This window comes from Squalius cephalus (genome assembly GCF_949319135.1).
Source record: "Squalius cephalus genome assembly, chromosome: 10".
In the NCBI taxonomy this organism is placed as follows: domain Eukaryota; kingdom Metazoa; phylum Chordata; class Actinopteri; order Cypriniformes; family Leuciscidae; genus Squalius; species Squalius cephalus.
Genome location: NC_137131.1, coordinates 23203595 through 23223988, shown reverse-complemented (window position 1 = coordinate 23223988; position 20394 = coordinate 23203595). Strand labels below are relative to the sequence as shown.

General features: G+C 36.8%; 1 protein-coding gene across 3 annotated transcripts in view; it reads right to left on the bottom strand.

The window, feature by feature from the left end:
• LOC307165543 (SEC14-like protein 1) overlaps positions 1–20394 on the bottom strand; it is a 291727-nt gene that overhangs the window by 40651 nt on the left and 230682 nt on the right. The window contains exon 16 of one of the 3 annotated variants that reach the window (XM_079883248.1): positions 14064–14090. The exons of the other annotated variants lie outside the window; for them this stretch is intronic. Coding sequence (XP_079739374.1) covers positions 14064–14090 — 27 coding nt within the window. The remainder of the gene's footprint in view (positions 1–14063; positions 14091–20394) is intronic. 3 annotated transcript variants of the gene reach the window in all.

The window sequence follows — 20394 nt, the reverse complement described above, 5'->3', positions numbered from 1 at the left end:
CGCCCGATCGGAACCAAACCAGTCTAGGACAATTCTCTAAGTCCTACAGTCTTGAAACCTGGCCAGATGGTAGGCCTCAATTTGGGGAGAACTTATCAAAGTATGACCCCGATTGGCCCATAGGTGGCGCTATAGCGACCAAAAGCGTGAAACTGCTCATAACTCCTAGACCGTATGTCGTAGACTCAAGTGTCTTATATCATTGGAAAGCTGGACGCCTGACGAACAAAATGTATATCTCCGATTTCATTTCCGTCATGATAGATTTACCGCCATTTTGAATTTTGTCAGAAACCTACTTTTGTGAACTAGTCCGTGGTTTTTCACCCGATTGGAACCAAACTAGTGCAGAAATGTTCTCTAGAGTCTGCCTATCAATAAATATCAAAAAAAAGTTGAAATTTCGATTCACGGACGCTAAGGGGCGCCAAAATGTATGTTGTGGGAGGGGCCTATTTTACTAAAATGGCTATAACTCCAGAAGTAAATGAGGTATCTTTACCAAACTTGGTACACATGTGTAAGAGGTCGATCTGAGGTCACAGTAAATAAATCGCGCTGATTGGCCACATGGTGGCGCTATAACATGAAAGAAACATAAAACAGGCTATAACCACCTGACCGTTAGTCCAATTGACTTGAAAATTGGTATGCAGTGTCTTGGCCCAAGGTGTCATGTATGTCTATGAGGACATTGGTGTATCTCAAAAAACATGGCCGCCATCGGCCAATGAAGTTTGAGCACCTATTAGACAAGGTTAACGGAGGCCGATCGGAACGAAACTCGATGGGCATGTTCGAGTCATGGCCCTAGAGGTCTGTAAGAATTTTGAAAGAAATCGGCCACTAGTTGGCGCTAACGAGTTTTATGGCTCTGTTATCACGTGGTGTTACACTTATCGTCACAAAATGCATATCATTTGATAGATCTGCACATGATGAACAATTTTGCCTCAAGAACTATTGCTGTCAATCAAACCGTTCATTAATTATTCGCGAATATGTTCAAAACCTACTTTTGCGAACTAGTCCCTGGTTTTTTGCCCGATCGGAACCAAACCAGTCTAGGACAATTCTCTGGACTCTCTAGATCAATAATTATCGGAAAAAAGTAGAACTTTTGCATTTGGATGGCTGTAATAGGGTCATTTATAAAATAGGTGTGGCAAAATACATTAAAAAGCCTATAAATCCTAAATAAAAACTCAGAACTTCACAAAAATTGGTGAACATATCTGACATAACATCATTAACAAGCATGCAAAATTTTATGGAGATCAGACCATAGGTGGCGCTATAATTGTTAAAAAGCTTTAAAACCATATATTTCCTTTGGTACATTGCCTGTATTGGCTGTAAATGGTCTTTTCCATCTATGATCATATAATTTTCATATAATAATGTTCAAAACTAGTGCAGTACAATTCTCTGGACTTTCTAGATCAGTAATTATCAGACAAAGTTGAACTACTTCATTTGGATGGCTATAATAGGGTCACTTCAAAATGTGGCCTTGACCAAGTGTCCCCGAAAGCTTATATATTTTAAGATGCTCAGACCTTCTTAAAAACAAGTCAGAACATGTGAAATATCACTCTGAACATGCATGAACATTTTCAGACAGATCGGACAAAATTGGCCTCTATAACAGTTAAAAAGGTGAACATGATAAGAATATAACAATTACTATTGAAGGACAATCATATTTTGTCAGAGTTTATCACTTCATTTGTATTGATACTTCACATAATTGCTAGCAATGTGGTAAATCATGGTAAATCACGCTAAAACATGGTAAATCATAGTAAATAATACTAGAATGTGGTGTATCAAGGTAAATTATACTAGAATCCTGATACATCATTCTAGAACGTGGTATATCATGATACATCATGCTAGAACATGGTAAATCATGGTAAACTATGCTAGAACAGGGTAAATCATGGTAAGCCATGATAAATCATGATAAACTATGGTAAATCATGTTAGAATATGGTATATCATTGTAAATCATGCTAGAACATGGTAAATCATGGTAAACTATGCTAGAACAGGGTAAATCATGGTAAACTATGATGAATCATGGTAAACTATGATAAATCATGATAAACTATGGTAAACCACGCTAGAATCACAGTAAACAATGGTAAATCATACTAGAATGTAGTATATCATGGTAAATCATGATAAAGTATGGTAAATCATGCTAGAATCATAGTAAATAATACTAGAATGTGGTAAATTGTTGTGGGAGGAGCCTATTTTACTATAATGGCTATAACTCAAGAAGTAAATGAGATATCTTCACCAAACTCAGTACACATGTGTATGGGTTCAATTTGAGGTCACAGAAAACAATTCTATGGAGATCGGACCATAGATGGCGCAATAACTGTTAAAAAGCTTTAAAACCATATATTTCCTATGGTACATTGCCTGTATTGGCTGAAATGGTCTTTTTCATCTATTATGTCAGTGGTTACATGCTTGCTAAATAAATCTTAATAACTTTTGATGCTTTTGTGCTTAAAGGCCTTAAAGGCCTTAACTGCTTGAACCCCGATAAATGCTGCTTGCAGCTTTAATTAGGGGTTCAAGCATGAAATGCTGAAACCCTATTGTAATTGTGCTGATTTTTAGGGGTTCAAGCACGAAGTGCTGAAACCCTATTGTAATCGTCCTGATTTTTATTATTATTATTTTTCCGCCATAAAACGCATCGTGCAGCCCAAACCGTAAGACCTAGAGACTTGAAACTTTGCCAGATGGTAGTACTATTGCTCGCTACTCAGATACACGGACTCAGCCCAATCGGCCCATAGGTGGCGCTATAGCAATCAAAAGCGCAAAACTGCTCAGAACTCCCAGACCGTAAGGCGTAGCTTCAAGTGTCTTATATCATTGAAATCCAGAGCTCCTGAAGAAAAAAACGTATATCTCCGATTTCATTTCCGCCATGATAGATTTTTCGCCATTTTGAATTTTGTCAAAAACCTACTTTTGCGAACTAGTCCCTGGTTTTTCGCCCGATCGCAACCAAACCAGTGCGGAATTGTTCTCTGGAGTCTGAAGATCAATAATTATCGAAAAAAAGTTGAAATTTCGATTAACGGTCGCTAGGGGGTGCAAAATTAACGTTGTGGGAGGAGCCTATTTTACTAAAATGGCTATAACTCAAGAAGTAATTAAGTAAACTTCACCAAACTTGGTACACATGTGTAAGAGGTCAATCTGAGGTCACAGTAAAAAAATTGCGTCGATTGGCCACATGGTGGCGCTATAAAACAAATAAAAACATATAGACAACTGACCGTTTTTCCGAATGACTTGAAATTTGGTATGCAGTGTCTTGGCCCAAGGGGCCATGTATGTCTAAAAGGATATTGGCGTATCTCGAAAAACATGGCCGCCATTGGCCAATGAGGTTTGAGCACCGTTAACGAAGTCCGATCGGAGCGAAACTCGATGGGCATGTTCGGCTCAAGCCCCTAGAGGTCTGTAAGAATTTTGAAAGAAATCGGCCACTAGTTGGCGCTAACGAGTTTTAAGGCTCTGTAATCACGTGGTGTTACACTTATCATCACAAAATGCATATCATCTGATAGATCTGCTCATGCTGAACAACTTTGCCTCAAGAACCATCACTGTCAATCAAACTGTTCATTAAATATTCATGAATATGTTAAAAACCTACTTTTGCGAACTAGTCCCTGGTTTTTCGCCCGATCAGAACCAGACCAGTCTAGGACAATTCTCTGGACTCTCTAGATCAATAATTATCGAAAAAAAGTTGAACTTTTGCATTTTTCGCATGGGTATAATTGGGTCATAAAGAAAATGGGCGTGGCAAAATGCACTCAGAAGCCTATAAATCCTAAACGAAAACTCAGAACTTCACGAAAATGGGTGAGCATATGTGCCATAACATTCTAAACAAGCATGCAAAATTTCATGTAGATCGGACCATAGGTGGCGCTATAACTGGCAAAAAGGTTTGAAAACTACATATTTCCTATGGTAAATTGCCTATATTGGCTGTAAATGGATTTTTCCATCTATAATTTCAGTGGTTAAAAGCTTGTTAAATAAAACGTAATGTCTTAAATGCTTATGTGCTTAAAGGCCTTAAATGCTTGAACCCCGATAAATGCTGCTTGCAGCTTTAATTATTATTATTATTATTATTTTTCTTCTGCCGTAAAACGCATCGTGCAGCCCAAACCGTAAGAGCTGGAGCTTTGAAACTTTGCCAGATGGTAGTACAAAAATCGAGGAGAGGTTATCAAATTATGACACCGATTGGCCCATAGGTGGCGCTATAGCAACCAAAAGCGTGAAACTGCTCATAACTCCTAGACCGTAAGTCATAGACTCAAGTGTCTTATATCATTGGAAAGCTGGACGCCTGACGAACAAAACGTATATCTCCGATTTTATTTCCGCCATGATAGATTTTCCGCCATTTTGAATTTTGTCGAAAACCTACTTTTGCGAACTAGTCCCTGGTTTTTCGCCCGATCGGAACCAAACCAGTGCAGAAATGTTCTTTGGAGTCTGAAGATAAATAATTATCGAAAAAAAGTCGAAATTTCGATTCCTGGTCGCTAGGGGGTGATAAATTAATGTTGTGGGAGGAGCCTATTTTACTAAAATGGCTATAACTCGAAAAGAAAATGAGATATCTTCACCAAACTTGGTACACATGTGTATGAGTTCAATCTGGGGTCATAGTAAAAAAATTGCGACGATTGATCACTAGGTGGCGCTATAACATGAAAAAAACATGAAAAGGGCTATGACCACGTGACCGTTTGTCCGATTGACTTGAAAATTGGTATGCAGTGTCTTGGTCCAAGGTGCCATGTATGTCTATGAGGACATTGGCGTATCTCGAAAAACATGGCCGCCATCGACCAATGAAATTTGAGCACCTATTAGACAAGGTTAACGGAGGCCGATCGGAACGAAACTCGATGGGCATGTTCAACTCATGGCCCTAGAGGTCTGTAAGAATTTTGAAAGAAATCGGCCACTAGTTGGCGCTAACGAGTTTTATGGCTCTGTAATCACGTGGTGTTACACTTATTGTCACAAAATGCATATCATTTGATAGATCTGCTCATGCTGAACAACTTTGCCTCAAGAACCATTGCTGTCAATCAAACCGTTCATTAAATATTCGCAATTATGTTAAAAACCTACTTTTGCGAACTAGTCCTAGGTTTTTTGCCCGATCGGAACAAGACCAGTCTAGGGTAATTCTCTGGACTCTCTAGATCAATAATTATCAAAAAAAAGTTCAACTTTAGCATTTTTCGCATGGGTATATTGGGTCATAATGAAAATGGGCGTGGCAAAATGCATTTAAAAGCCTATAAATCCTAAACGAAAACTCAGAACTTCACAAAAATTGGTGAGCATATGTACCATAACAGTCTAAACAAGCATGTAAAATTTCATGAAGATCGTACGATAGGTGGCGCTATAACTGTTAAAAAGCTTTGAAAACCATATATTTCCTATGGTAAATTGCCTGTTTTGGCTGTAAATGGTCTTTTCCATCTATTATTTCAGTGGTTAAAAGCTTTACAAATAAAACTTAAAGGGATACTCCACTTTTTTCGGAAATATGCTCATTTTACATCTCCCCCAGAGTTAAACAGTTGAGTTTTACCGTTTTAGAATCCATTCAGCCGAACTCCGGGTCTGACAGTACCACTTTTAGCATAGCTTAGCACAGATCATTGATTCTGATGAGTCCAGTAGCATTTCTTTCAAAATGACCAAAGAGTTTCAATATTTTTCCTATTTAAAACTTGACTCTTCTGTAGTTAAACCGTGTACTAAGATCGACGGAAAATGAAAAGTTGCGATTTTCTAAGCCTATATGACTAGGAACTACTCTCATTCCGGCGTAATAATCAAGGAACTGTGCGGCTGTACCATGAGTGCAGCAGGCGTAGTGATATGACGCAGCGCCTGAAAATAGGTCTAATAGGTTAGACAAACTTAGTCCCGGTCACGTTGGAAGAAGTTACCGAGCTGGGGACTATTTTCAGGCGCTGCGTCATATCATTACGCCTGCTGCACCCATGTTACGGCCACACAGTTCCTTGATTATTACGCTGGAATGAGAGTAGTTCCTAGCCATATAGGCTTAGAAAATCGCAACTTTTCATTTTCCGTCGATCTTAGTACACGGTTTAACTACAGAAGAGTCAAGTTTTAAATAGGAAAAATATTGAAACTCTTTGGTCATTTTGAAAGAAATGCTACTGGACTCATCAGAATCAATGATCTGTGCTAAGCTATGCTAAAAGTGGTACCGTCAGACCCGGAGTTCGGCTGAATGGATTCTAAAACGGTAAAACTCAACTGTTTAACTCTGGGGGAGATGTAAAATGAGCTTATTTCCGAAAAAAGTGGAGTATCCCTTTAATGTCTTAAATGCTTATGTGCTTAAAGGCCTTAAATGCTTGAACCCCGATAAATGCTGCTTGCAGCTTTAATTATTATTATTATTATTATTCTTCTGCCGTAAAACGCATCGTGCAGCCCAAACCGTAAGGGCTAGAGCATTGAAACTTTGCCAGATGGTAGTACAAAAATCGAGGAGAGGTTCAGAGATTATGACCCCGATTGGCCCATAGGTGGCGCTATAGCGACCAAAAGCGCGAAACTGCTGATAACTCCTAGACCGTATGTCGCAGACTCAAGTGTCTTATATCATTGGAAAGCTGGACGCCTGACGAACAAAACGTATATCTCCGATTTTATTTCCGTCATGATAGATTTTCCGCCATTTTGAATTTTGTCAAAAATCTACTTTTGCGAACTAGTCCGTGGTTTTTTGTCCGATCGGAACCAAACCAGTGCAGAAATGTTCTCTGGAGTCTGAAGATCAATAATTATCGAAAAAAAGTTAAAATTTCGATTCATGGTCGCTAGGGGGCGCAAAATAAACGTTGTGGGAGGAGCCTATTTTACTAAAATGGTTATAACTCAAGAAGTAATTCAGTAAACTTCACCAAACTTGGTACACATGTGTAGGAGGTCAATCTGAGGTCACAGTAAAAAAATCGCAGCGATCGGCCACATGGTGGCGCTATAACATGAAAAAAACATAAAACAGGCTATAACCACCTGACCGTTAGTCCGATTGACTTGAAAATTGGTATGCAGTGTCTTGGTCCAAGGTGCCATGTATGTCTATGAGGACATTGGTGTATCTCAAAAAACATGGCCGCCATTGGCCAATAAAGTTGAGCACCTATTAGACAAGGTTAACGGAGGCCGATCGGAACGAAACTCGATGGGCATGTTCGACTCATGGCCCTGGAGGTCTGTAAGAATTTTAAAAGAAATCGGCCACTAGTTGGCGCTAACGAGTTTTATGGCTCTGTAATCACGTGGTGTTACACATATCAAATGCATATCATTTGATAGATCTGCTCATGCTGAACAACTTTGCCTCTAGAACCACTAATGTAAATCAAACCATTCAGTAAATATTCGTAATTATGTTAAAAACCTACTTTTGCGAACTAGTCCTAGGTTTTTCGCCCGATCGGAACCAGACCAGTCTAGGACAATTCTCTGGACTCTCTAGATCAATAATTATCAAAAAAAAGTTGAACTTTTGCATTTGGATGGCTGTAATAGGATCATTTATAAAATGGGCGTGGCAAAATACATTTAAAAGCCTATAAATCCTAAATAAAAACCCAGAACTTCACAAAAATTGGTGAACTTATGTGACATAACATCATTAACAAGCATGCAAAATTTCATGGAGATCGGACCATAGTTGGCGCTATAACTGTTAAAAGGCTTTAAAACTATATATTTCCTATGGTAAACTGCCTGTATTGGCTGTAAATGGTCTTTTCCATCTCTGATCATATAATTTTCATATCATAATGTTCAAAACTAGTGCAATACAATTCTCTGGACTCACTAGATCAATAATTGTCAGAAAAAGTTGAACTACTTCATTTGGATAGCTATAATAGGTTCACTTCAAAATGTAGCCTTTACCAAGTGTCCCCGAAAGCCTATATCTCTTTAATGAATGACTCAGACCTTCTTAAAAACAAGTCAGAACATGTGAAATATCACTCTGAACATGCATGAAAATTTTCAGACAGATCTGACAAAATTTGCCTCTATAACAGTTAAAAAGGTGAAAATGATATGATTATAATGGCATATTAAGCCAATAAGTGGTTTTTTACTGCCCCCTGCTGTTCAAAATAGTCATTTTGTCATATTGTTCTATAATTTATATTTAGACTTTATAAAATCACTATTTTAACATTTACAATTACATTTAGTCAAAATCCATCTGTTAAAGTATTAGTATTGACAGTTTGATCACATCATACATTTCAAATGTCTGCATCTACAACATAATGTGTGTGTGTAGTCTTAGGTTTCTGAATAAATTCTGAATCATCTGATTAATAGCTTGCAAAGACTTTGTGAAATGTTTATAGACCATTCAAATATATTTTTATAATGACATATCCCAATAGCATTGAAAAAACAACAACAACATTTGTCTTTGTGTGTGTGTGTGTGTGTGTGTGTGTGTGTGTGTGTGTGTGTGTGTGTGTGTGTGTGTGTGTGTGTGTGTGTGTGTGTAAACATGCATTATGGAGTTAAAATGGAAAAACTGGTTTGCTTTAGTGCAGAAAAATGGTGAAAATCAAGAAGTTTAAAGTGAAAGTGAGCCAATAAGTGGTCTTCTACTGCCCTCTGCTGGCCATTCTACTTATTAATGAAGTCTACTCACATATGCTTTTGCATTCATTAGACACTAAAAATCACTTATATAACAATAAAACACTAAAAAATCACTTATATAACAATTACTATTGTAGCACAATCATATTTTGTCAGAGTTTATCACTTCATTTTTACTGATACTTCACATAATTGCTAGCAATGTGGTAAATCATGGTAAATCACACTAAAAACATGGTAAATCATAATAAATAATACTAGAATGTGGTGTATCAAGGTAAATCATACTACAATCCTGGTACATCATTCTAGAACATGGTATATCATGGTACATCATGCTAGAACATGGTAAATCATGGTAAACTATGCTAGAACAGGGTAAATCATGGTAAGCCATGATAAATCATAATAAACTATGGTAAATCATGTTAGAATGTGGTATATCATGGTAAATCATGCTAGAACATGGTAAATCATGGTAAACTATGCTAGAACAGGGTAAATCATGGTAAACTATGATAAATCATGGTAAACTATGATAAATCATGATAAACTATGGTAATCCATGCTAGAATCACAGTAAACAATGGTAAATCATACTAGAATGTAGTATATCATGGTAAATTATGCTAGAATATGGCAAATTATGCTAGAATCATAGTAAATAATACTAGAATATGCTAAATTGTTGTGGGAGGAGCCTATTTTACTAAAATGGCTATAACTCAAGAAGTAAATGAGATATCTTCACCAAACTCAGTACACATGTGTATGGGTTCAATTTGAGGTCACAGTAAACAATTCTATGGAGATCGGACCATAGGTGGCGCTATAACTGTTAAAAAGCTTTAAAACCATATATATCACATGGTAAATTGCCTGTATTGGCTGTAAATGGTCTTTTCCATCTATTATGTCAGTGGTTACATGCTTATTAAATAAATCTTAATAACTTTTGATGCTTTTGTGCTTAAATGCCTTAAAGGCCTTAACTGCTTGAACCCCGATAAATGCTGCTTGCAGCTTTAATTATTATTATTTTTCTTCTGCCGTAAAACGCATCGTGCAGCCTAAACCGTAAGTGCTGGAGACTTGAAACTTCGCCAAATGGTAGTACAAAAATCGAGGAGAGGTTCAGAGAGTATGACCCCGATTGGCCCATAGGTGGCACTATAGCGACCAAAAGCGTGAAACTGCTCATAACTCCTAGACCGTATGTCATAGACTCAAGTGTCTTATATCATTGGAAATCTGGAACCCTGAAGAACAAAACGTATATCTCCGATTTCATTTCTGGTATGCAAATTTTTCCGCCATTTTGAATTTTGTCGAAAACCTACTTTTGCAAAGTAGTCCTAGGTTTTTCGTCTGATCGGAACCAAACCAGTGCAGAAATGTTCTCTGGAGTCTGAATATAAATAATTATCGAAAAAAAGTTGAAATTTCGATTCATGGTCGCTAGGGGGCGCAAAACGAATGTTGTGGGAGGAGCCTATTTTACTAAAATGGCTATAACTCGAGAAGTCAATGAGATATCTTCACCAAACTTGGTACACATTTGTATAAGTTCAATTTGGGGTCAGAGTAAAACAATCGCGATGATTGAACACTAGGTGGCGCTATAACATTAAAAAAACATGAAAAGGCCTATAACCACCTGACCGTTAGTCCGATTGACTTGAAAATTGGTATGCAGTGTCTTGGTCCAAGGTGCCATGTTTGTCTATGAGGACATTGGCGTATCTCAAAAAACATGGCCGCCATTGCCCAATAAATTTGAGCAATTATTAGACAAGGTTAACGGAGGCCGATCGGAACGAAACTCGATGGGCATGTTCGACTCATGGCCCTAGAGGCCTGTAAGAATTTAAGAAATCAGCCACTAGTTGGCGCTAACGAGTTTTACAGCTCCGTAATCACGTGGTGTTACAAATATCCCCACAATATGCATATCATTTGATAGACCTCCTCATGGAGAACAACTTTGCCTCAAGAACCATTGCTGTCAATCAAACCGTTCATTAATTATTCGCGAATATGGTAAAAACCTACTTTTGCGAACTAGTCCTAGGTTTTTCACCCGATCGGAACCAAACGAGTCTAGGACAATTCTCTGGACTCTCTAGATCAATAATTATCAAAAAAAAGTTGAACTTTTGCATTTTTCGCATGGGTATAATTGGGTCATAAAGAAAATGAGTGTGGCAAAATGCACTCAAAAGCCTATAAATCCTAAACGAAAACTCAGAACTTCACGAAAATTGGTGAACATATGTGCCATAATATTCTAAACAAGCATGCAAAATTTCATGTAGATCGGACCATAGGTGGCGCTATAACTGTTAAAAAACTTTGAAAACCATATATTTCCTATAGTAAATTGCTTGTATTTGCTGTAAATGGACTTTTCCATCTATTATTTCAGTGGTTAAAAGCTTTCTAAATAAAACTTAATGTCTTAAATGCTTATGTGCTTAAAGGCCTTAAATGCTTGAACCCCGGTAAATGCTGCTTGCAGCTTTAATTCTGACAGTGGAAACGCGACTGGCCCTGGCACGCACTAGCACGGCCCGGCCCTGGCCCGACAGTGGAAACCCGGCTACTATGAATTGTTTCAAAGCAGCTTTACAGTGATAATTGGTTTTGGCTTTACAGCAGCTATAGGATAAAGTTATTGTCCAGCTAAAGTTAGTTTTGATTGATTGATTCACTTCCATTGCGAAGATCATTAGTTGTTAACTTAGGGGCCGCTAACATGACACCATTCTAACAGAAAACCATCAACACGCTCCGGCCGCCCATTCGCACAAAACAGTGCCCGGTGGTTCGAGAACGCACTCCCGGAAATAGGTTGCAAGGTGCAAACGATTATCAGTTATCTCTGTACAAACTTCTGCGCAAACACCGACGTCACGCACATGCGCACATCAGTCCATAGGTATGCGCGTTTGAATATATATGTGCGCAGACGTGTAGTCCTTCTTTACAAATCAACCCTCAACAAACTACTTGTCTGGCCTTAAAAATGTATAATACAGAATTATTTATTGCGTCCGCGTAGCCACGTGGTGACTCTGTACAGATAAATTGGCAAAGTTTTATCTGTACAGAGGTAAATCATTCTAATATGCAGATTTAATACTCAGTTATTATCTATGTTGGAAACAATAATAATAATAATATTTCACAATATTACTGTTTTTTTTCTGTATTTTTGATCATATTATTGCAGGTTTGGTGAGCATGAGAGACTACTTTCAAAAACATTAGAAATAATGTTTCCAAACTTTTCACCAGTACTGTATATTATATCACTTTATAAATAGTTGTTGTGAGCTCTTGTCAGCTCTATCAGTTTACAAGTCAACTCTTCAGACATAAAGCCTGACGGAGTTGACATCTGACGGAGTTGACAAGATTGAATATTTTTACCATCTCAACCATGTGTTGTACAGTGAAGTATTTTCCCCCTCAGTTTTAGCTGCCTTAATAAACAACAAAAATGCTAAGATTTAATTCACAACTATTGACAAAAATGAAAGGAAAATTTAATTCAAGTTTTACTTTTTGTATTGTTTGATATCTTACATATCTCTGCCCTTCAATTTAAGTGTATATTTTTTTAATTTGTTGCATGTTTAAATACTTTGTTTGGCAGTTATACATTGTGACATGTAACACAATGTGTAACATTGCATGCATCTTCCGAGTATGGAGCATGCCTTTAAAATAATACTAAATAAATTATTTTAAAATATAAGCAATGAATGCCCTGAGTATATAGATTTCCTACAGATGTAACTTAATTACTTTTATTTAGATTATTATTATTTTTTCATGTTGTGTGTAGGACATGTTTTGTCCCTTATCTCAAGAATCAGTGACATACAATGATTTTTTACCATAATAATGGACAATGCAGATAATTTGACTAAATACTGAACTAAATAGCCAAGAACATGCTGAAGTTTCACATAAAATCTTCATGTAGGCTTATTATAACCTCTCGTCGGCTGTGTTACAGCAGCATGCACGTACACTGAATGGAGATAGAGGGTGAAACTCAAGCCAAGCGTGTTTGAGCAGACAGAATTAAAGGGTCACGACACCCTAAACCAAAATTTCTGAGATTTTAACAGAGGTATGTGTGTTGAACACCATTGAAGACAAAGTTAGCATCTGTTAGATTTAATAGTAGGGGGAAAATGGTTAAATTTTAGTTTTTATACGCTATTTTCGTCTTCCTGGTTTAAAATCTTCATCGTGTCCACGTCACAGGTTGTGACGTAGCAGAGCACTATAGTACTCTGATGACTCATCGGTGTCTCATAATTATTAATGAGACTGAGTTTTTTATCCAATGAGAAGACACTTTCTATTAATTATTCATGACACCACGTGGATCTTTCCAATGACAGACATGTCAAACTGATATCGCGTAGTAGATGAGAGAGGCAATGATGGGACGCGCGTTTGTTTTCGTGGTGCAAAAGTTCCAGTGCATCTTTCCTCGCGATGCTGCCAGGGCTAGACTCTGACTGCGGGCGGTTGGTTGGCCATCAAAACTATGTGTGTGTAGCAACCATTCAACGGGAGAATGGTGGACTTCGGCCTTGTACACCAATACAAGTTTCGTCTTGTTAGTGATGCGGTCCCGAGGACTTTTCTATCGCTTCAGAGGTGTGTGTGTGTGTCTAAAATGTAATTTAGATATTTCGATAATACCTCAATTGTATGGAACATATGCTTAATTTGTGCAAATTTCTATGTCACTGTCCATCTTTATTATGTGGGTTCAGGGGGCGCGTAGATCTAGGCTATGTATGGAACGGTTTTTTTTAAGCGATTTTTTTTTTATTTTCAAATATATGCATTTATAGTGTTTATATAAACAAATATATATTTTCTAATGACATAATTATACATATACATGTGCATTTATATGTTTTAAATACAATTATAAGGTATCAGTGTATTTCATTAGACTATAACTTTGCCAGCTATTAAAAAATCTAGCATTTCCTCACGTGTTACCACTGATTTTTAGTGACAGTCGATATGCATGCATGGGCCACTGGCGATGACAGCCCCCCTCTACCCCTCCCGTGCCACACCACACCCACTCCCCTCCCTTCTTCTCACAGCCACCACGCCCAATTAAGTTGCATTTTTCAAAAAGATTGTGAGCGAGACTTGAGCTGAAAGAGGGGGGTGTCGTGACCCTTTAACAGAGCTTTGTTAGCATCATGATAATGCTAACAATCACAATCCGTTAGCACAGCACAGTCGCTAAGCTAACGGCAAACAAGTTCACTTACAAACTCTGCACATCGCAGCAAGCCGTTCTTTACAGGGAGAAACAGAAAGGAAGGTGGTCGTGTGCAGAAGGGAGAAAGAGAAAAAAAAGAAGCAGCAAGCTTGGACACTGTTCATTACTTTTTCGCTCTATTTTTACCTTAATATGGCAAACATTTTACCTTAATATGGCAATAATACTGGTAAAATAGATAGACATAACAAAAAAGTAACAGCCTGTTTAAATAAAGAGGCTGACATTATGACCAGATCTATAAAAAGGTAACATTAGTGTTATTTTAATTCAAATAAAATTTAAAAATGACAATGACTAGGCAGTTATGAAATGATTAGGGACTAGGGATGCACAATATGCTATATCGGTCACCATGTCGGTTTTGGCTGATATATGTTCATTTTTAATGTTATCGTTATCAGCCCGATAAGAAAAATTTGATCGATAAATAATGGATTATTTACTTCAGCTGAGACACTTCAGATGCGCACTGTTCGCTATTATGGTTTTGAATAGCTTGAAATATGATTAGAGTTATTAAGTGCTACATGTGCAGCGCAAGTTTATAATATAGTCTACATCAAATTAAAATAAGAACACAACTGTAAAAGAATGTTGTGAATTCTTTGTACAACCGTGTTTTAGAGCGCTGTTACGGGATAAGCGCATCAACAATGGAGTTACAGCTTCATGACTAGCAAAATTAGGTTTGCGTGTGCAAAGTTGTAATATTAAGTTTATTTTGTGTGTGTGTGTGTTTATTTGTTTGTTTGTTTGTTTGTTTGTATGTATGTATGCATGTATGCATATATATACATGCATACATACATACCAGAGATGGGGGACTCGAGTCACATGACTTGACTCGAGTCAGACTCGAGTCGCAAATTTAAGGACTTGAGACTTGCTTGACTAAATAAAGAAAATGACTCGACTTGACTTTGACTTGAGATCCAATGACTCGAGACTTGACTTGACTTGAACTGTATGACTCGAGAATGACTTGATATACATTTTTATATAAATCATCGCAACATCAATTGATGAACAAAATGAAAGCAACGGAACCATTGACGCCAGTCATCAGATTCTGCACGATTGCGTGACGCTGCACAAGCACAGGAAAAACATACATCGCGGTGAGCGCGCTAAATACAAAAACATCTCCCAGCATCGTTTCTTTTTGGATATAAACACTAAAACTGACCATATTCATACAAGAAGATTTGCTGCATGCATAATAACTGGCAAGGGATATCGGACGACCATCACAAGCTCGAACAGTCGAACTTCATTCACCACGTCTAAAAGTAAGGCTTGTTTAACCTGTTTGTTATAGTTAATTTGACTATTTTTAAATCTAGAGAGAATATTGGTCAAAAGAGCATGCCTCTTTATACACAATTATGTTTTCAAATGTAGCTTAATGTTGTCAATATTCAAATGATAATTAATGATGGCATATGTTTTGTATAACATTTGCCACATTTCATTCCAATCATACTTTAAAGCCAAATATGTCGTTCTTTCCAATGACAAAAAACAACATAGAAAACTGTTAATGTTTTGTCGTGTTTTATGTTTCTCTTAAAGCAGGGTTAGATGTTATCAGGGGGTTGGGGGCAAAATGCCAGCAGAATTAATATGCACCCAAAATTCAAAATGTGGTGGAAAAATTGCCCTAGTATGAGTTATTTTTATAATTATAACATATGATATTAAAAAATATTTCCAGAATATTGGCGCGATTGCAAATGTGATAATGATTTTATAAAACAGTTCAGTAAACAAAGAGTGAATATTGTGATGTGACATTTTAGACATAATATTCCAAATATTCTCTGTTTTTGCTCTATTTCTCCAATGACAATAGTTCCAAACAAGCCACAGAAAGAGTTATGCGTATTTGTGATTCAGTGATCTAGTTGCTTAGTTCCAGAACGAATCTGCCGTTTTGAACAAATCAGTTGAATGAATGCTTCTATGACTCGTACATTAAGACGGTGATTTGGCGGCACCTATTGGCGGTTTTAACTTCATAATTAAAAATAGCCTATACAACTAATATAAAGGGGATGCCAGTTTGAAGAATGCCATTTGGTGGCATAGGAACCATTATACTTGAAATGTGAATTGTTTAATACCTTTTAATGGTCTTCTGCAATGTTTGAGGCATATTTATTTTTTCATGCTTTATTGTTGGCCTAATTTCAGTTACATTTACATTTTAGGCTATGTAGTTTGAAATTGTATTTATTTTTTATTTTTTAGATTTTTACTGTAGTAACCACTCAGCTGTGAAATGCATATTTAAAAAAATGCTGCAAATAAAACCATCAAACGTTTGTATGACTTGCCAGTGACTTGTGACCCAAGCTACGACTTGACTTGACATAAAGCAGTGACTTGACTTGACTTGCTTTTCACAAAATTGACTTGGACTTGCTTGAGACTTGAAGGTTAAGACTTGAGACTTGCTTGTGATACATACATACATCTCATAGAGGATGCGTTTGGTTAAGTTAATTAACATGGTAAATAAGCGCTTCAGTTTACCGGTGATCAACAGCAATGCATGACATTAATAAATATGATTTGGACTGTCACATTACATAACATTATAATGAGAACACTATTGTAATAAAACGTTGTGAATTCATTTTGAATTACTGTGTTTCAGTGTGTTGTTATAGGAAGAGCATATCCACAACAGGAGTTACACATTCTGACTAGCACGTAACTTGATTGAAGTTCACTTGTGCATTTGTGCATTCACTTGTGCATAGCATGTTTGTTGTAGAAATGTCTCATATAGGATGTGTTTCATTGAAACCTTTTCATTAAATTGCTTTCATTGAACACCTGCTAACAGCTGCAGGAAAGCTCAAACTGTTTGAGCTACAGACTACATTTAAAAACTTTTTTTTTATTTAAAAATATGCAAAATGATCAGAATAGCAAACAACGTGGTCATGGATCAAAATATAATAAGCGTGAATCAAAAAATAAAAAGCATGAATAAAAACTTTAAACACATTAAAAATTATTTTGCACAAAACTTAAACCTATGTTCATGTTTTCTTTAAAATGATGTTTTCCATGGTTTAATTACTCTGTACTTTGTGCTCTCTTGAATTTTCTGCTCATATTTAATTTTTTTGTATGCTTGTGCTTTTTTTCTCTTCGCTCTTCTTTCCATGTTCTGCGCTTGCTTTTCCAAATGTTGCAGTTCGAGTTTAATGTAAATTAGGGTGGGTTTAAGCATCACCATTGGTCCACTAGTTCTAGATTGACAGCTCCTCCTTTAGACAATCAATCGAAGAGGGAAGTTGACGTCACACCAAAGCGACTTATGCTACTGGTTTTCACTCATACAGGTGAAGATAACAATCAACTCAACTGGCAAAAATCTTTCCGTGGCAGGATACCATTAAACTGTATGTGTGCCTGCAACTCAACCTGTCCCCGGTATACGTCTACCTGGCGATCTGTTGTCGCTAAATTAGTCATCCTAACGATGACCTGTCACAGTTGTGCCTGCCTGACGATCCATCATATTAACCTTTAATGCCCTTACTTCTGGACCTGGCACCGATTACTTTCATATTTAATCTATAACAAGGATGGGCAATGTCGGTCCTGGGTGCAGAGTTTAGCTCCTCCAACCCTAATCAAACATACCTGAACAAGCTAATCATCATCTTTAGGATTATTAATACTACAGACAGGTGAGGTTTTTATTGGAGTTGACACTATACTCCTCAGGACAGCGACACTCCAGAAACGACGTTACCTATCCCTGATCTTTTAAATAATTTTCATGTTGCTGTACTCAAAATTACAATAATCCTAAAGTAATATGCAATTATGTACCTATGTAAATAAACACAATAAGTATGTAATAAATCCACCTGGTTTCTGTAATTATCTCCTCTGTAACACTATAATTTTCATTAATCTTTTGTCTAATCTGGCATAGTCAATGCAGAAATGGTACATTTAGTCTTAGAATTAATTTACAAGGTTACCTATATGATCGTTTAACAACAACAGTTAAGAAAATATTTGAGGATGACACATTTAACGGAAACGGATCGGCAGGTAGGTTGTGGGGGGTTTTTTTTGTTTTTTTTTTTGTTACATAGGCTAATTTACAAGTTCATTTAAAATTTTAGTCGTTGTTGTTATTCTTTGTTTTACATACTCTGAACTGTACCACAAATGCCTTGTATTTGTCTCTTACTTTTTGCACTGTATACCTTGTCTGTAATGGAACTAAATTAAAAAATTAAAAAAAGGTAGGCTGTGCGTAGCGGTGACAGGTCAAAGTCTTAAAGTCTTCAGGATACAATTGCTGTTTTTAACTTAAATTTTGCGAAGAAATGTAGTGTTTCAACACTGCAGGGTGTTTCACTTACAGCAGCCTTTGCATCATGAGCCAAGTAATATTAACACCAATTACCAGTGTGCACATTAAAATTCTCATTTAAAAAATTTCAAAAATTAGGAATTTAATTATTTGTATATGTCCAGAGTTCAGATAGCTTTACTGCTTAAAAGTACTTGTAAAGTTTAAATTAAATTGTCTTCCCCTGTATGAGTGAGCATTAGTTAACATGAGCAGCATTGGTGCGACGTCAACTCCCCTCTTCGATTGATTGACTAGAGGAGGAGCTGTCAATCTAGTTGAACTAGTGGACCAATGGTGACGCTTAAGCCCGCTCTAATTTACATGAAACTTGAACTGCAACATTTGGAAAAGAAAAAGAACATGGAAAGAAGAGCGAAGAGAAAAACAGCACAAGCGTACAAAAGAGTAAAACATGAGCAGAAAATGTAAGAGGGCACAAAGTACAAGGTAATAAAACCAAATGAAAACATAATTTTTAAGAAAGCATGAACATAAGTTTAAGTTTTGTGCAAAATCATTTTTAATGTGTTTAAAGTTTTTATTCATGCTTGTTATTTTTTGATTCACTCTTATTATATTTTGATCCGTGACCACGTTGTTTGCTATTCTGGTAATTTTGCATAATTTTTTTCAGTTTGTGCAATACATTTTTACATGTGTTTTTCAATTTTTGTTTCACGCTTATTATTTTTTGATCCGTGGCCGCAAAACTTTGGAAGGGATATTGATCCCATAGGAGAACGACAACACAGCAACGGATTCTGATTCAGACAGTTTTATTTAGCTCTCATACAGTTTTATTTAGCTCTCATTATTTAGCTCTCATTAAATCTCAGTTTTATTTAGCTCTTCATTGCGGGAAGCAAAGCTTCCCACAAATGCACGCTGCAAATTACCATTACAAGCAACACAATATAAACATTGTTTTGTAAGCTCACTGTAAATTACACAAGTACATACATATCCTGTGACAGCTATAATTTAATGCACAAATAAATACACACCTGTTCGCATTTGTTCTCTCCATCGAAAATATATATGAACATGCTGTTGCATCTTTAAGACATTTTGAGGCTTATTTTGCCGTTTTTATAAGCCGTTTGATGTTAAAGGGCTGTTAAGACCGGTTACACTCACAGTGTGGATGAATCACCTTTGTGTCAAAGACTTAGGATCTTTTGAAGAGAACTTAAGCGACGCAGAAACTCTTACAGAGCAAAAACAAACACTCATTTTTGATCCATTAATGCATCTCTCACTTACTGCATGCAATCTCACTCTTTGAAGCATCTGTCATAGGAGATCAACGCGTGCTGTTGTGAATAATTAAGCGAGGCGTCTTCTCATAGGATAAGGACATGCAGTCTCATGATGAATGATTATGAAACACAGATGAGTCACCAATGTACTATAGTACAAGAAAAAGCCACATCCTGTTTTCTCCTACAAATTAAAACTAACTGATGGTAACATAGTCTTCTATGATTTTCAATGCACATAACTTAAAATCTTTTGGTTTAGTAGTTGTGTTTCAGCGCGTTGTTACAGGAAGAGCGCATTCACAACAGGAGTTACACTTTCTGACTAGCACGTAACTTAGTTCAAGTTCACTTGTGCATTTGTGTCATTTTGTGCAGATATTAGTTGTAATATTATGTTTATGTTGAATAAATATCTGATTAATTCGTTTGAGTTGATTTAATTGATTTAATTAATTCCCTTACAAAAATTAACCATGGTTTTACTACAAATAAAACCAAAAAACCTTGGTAACCACAAATTAACCATGGCTCCCTTTCGAAAGGGAACTTGCACTGTGTTGATGACGCTATTGGGGAACGCCCTCCACATGAACTGGTGTCTGAAAAGCTATCCAATCACGGCAATCGAATTTGATCGGCCACAGCCTATGACGTCACTACTAGTG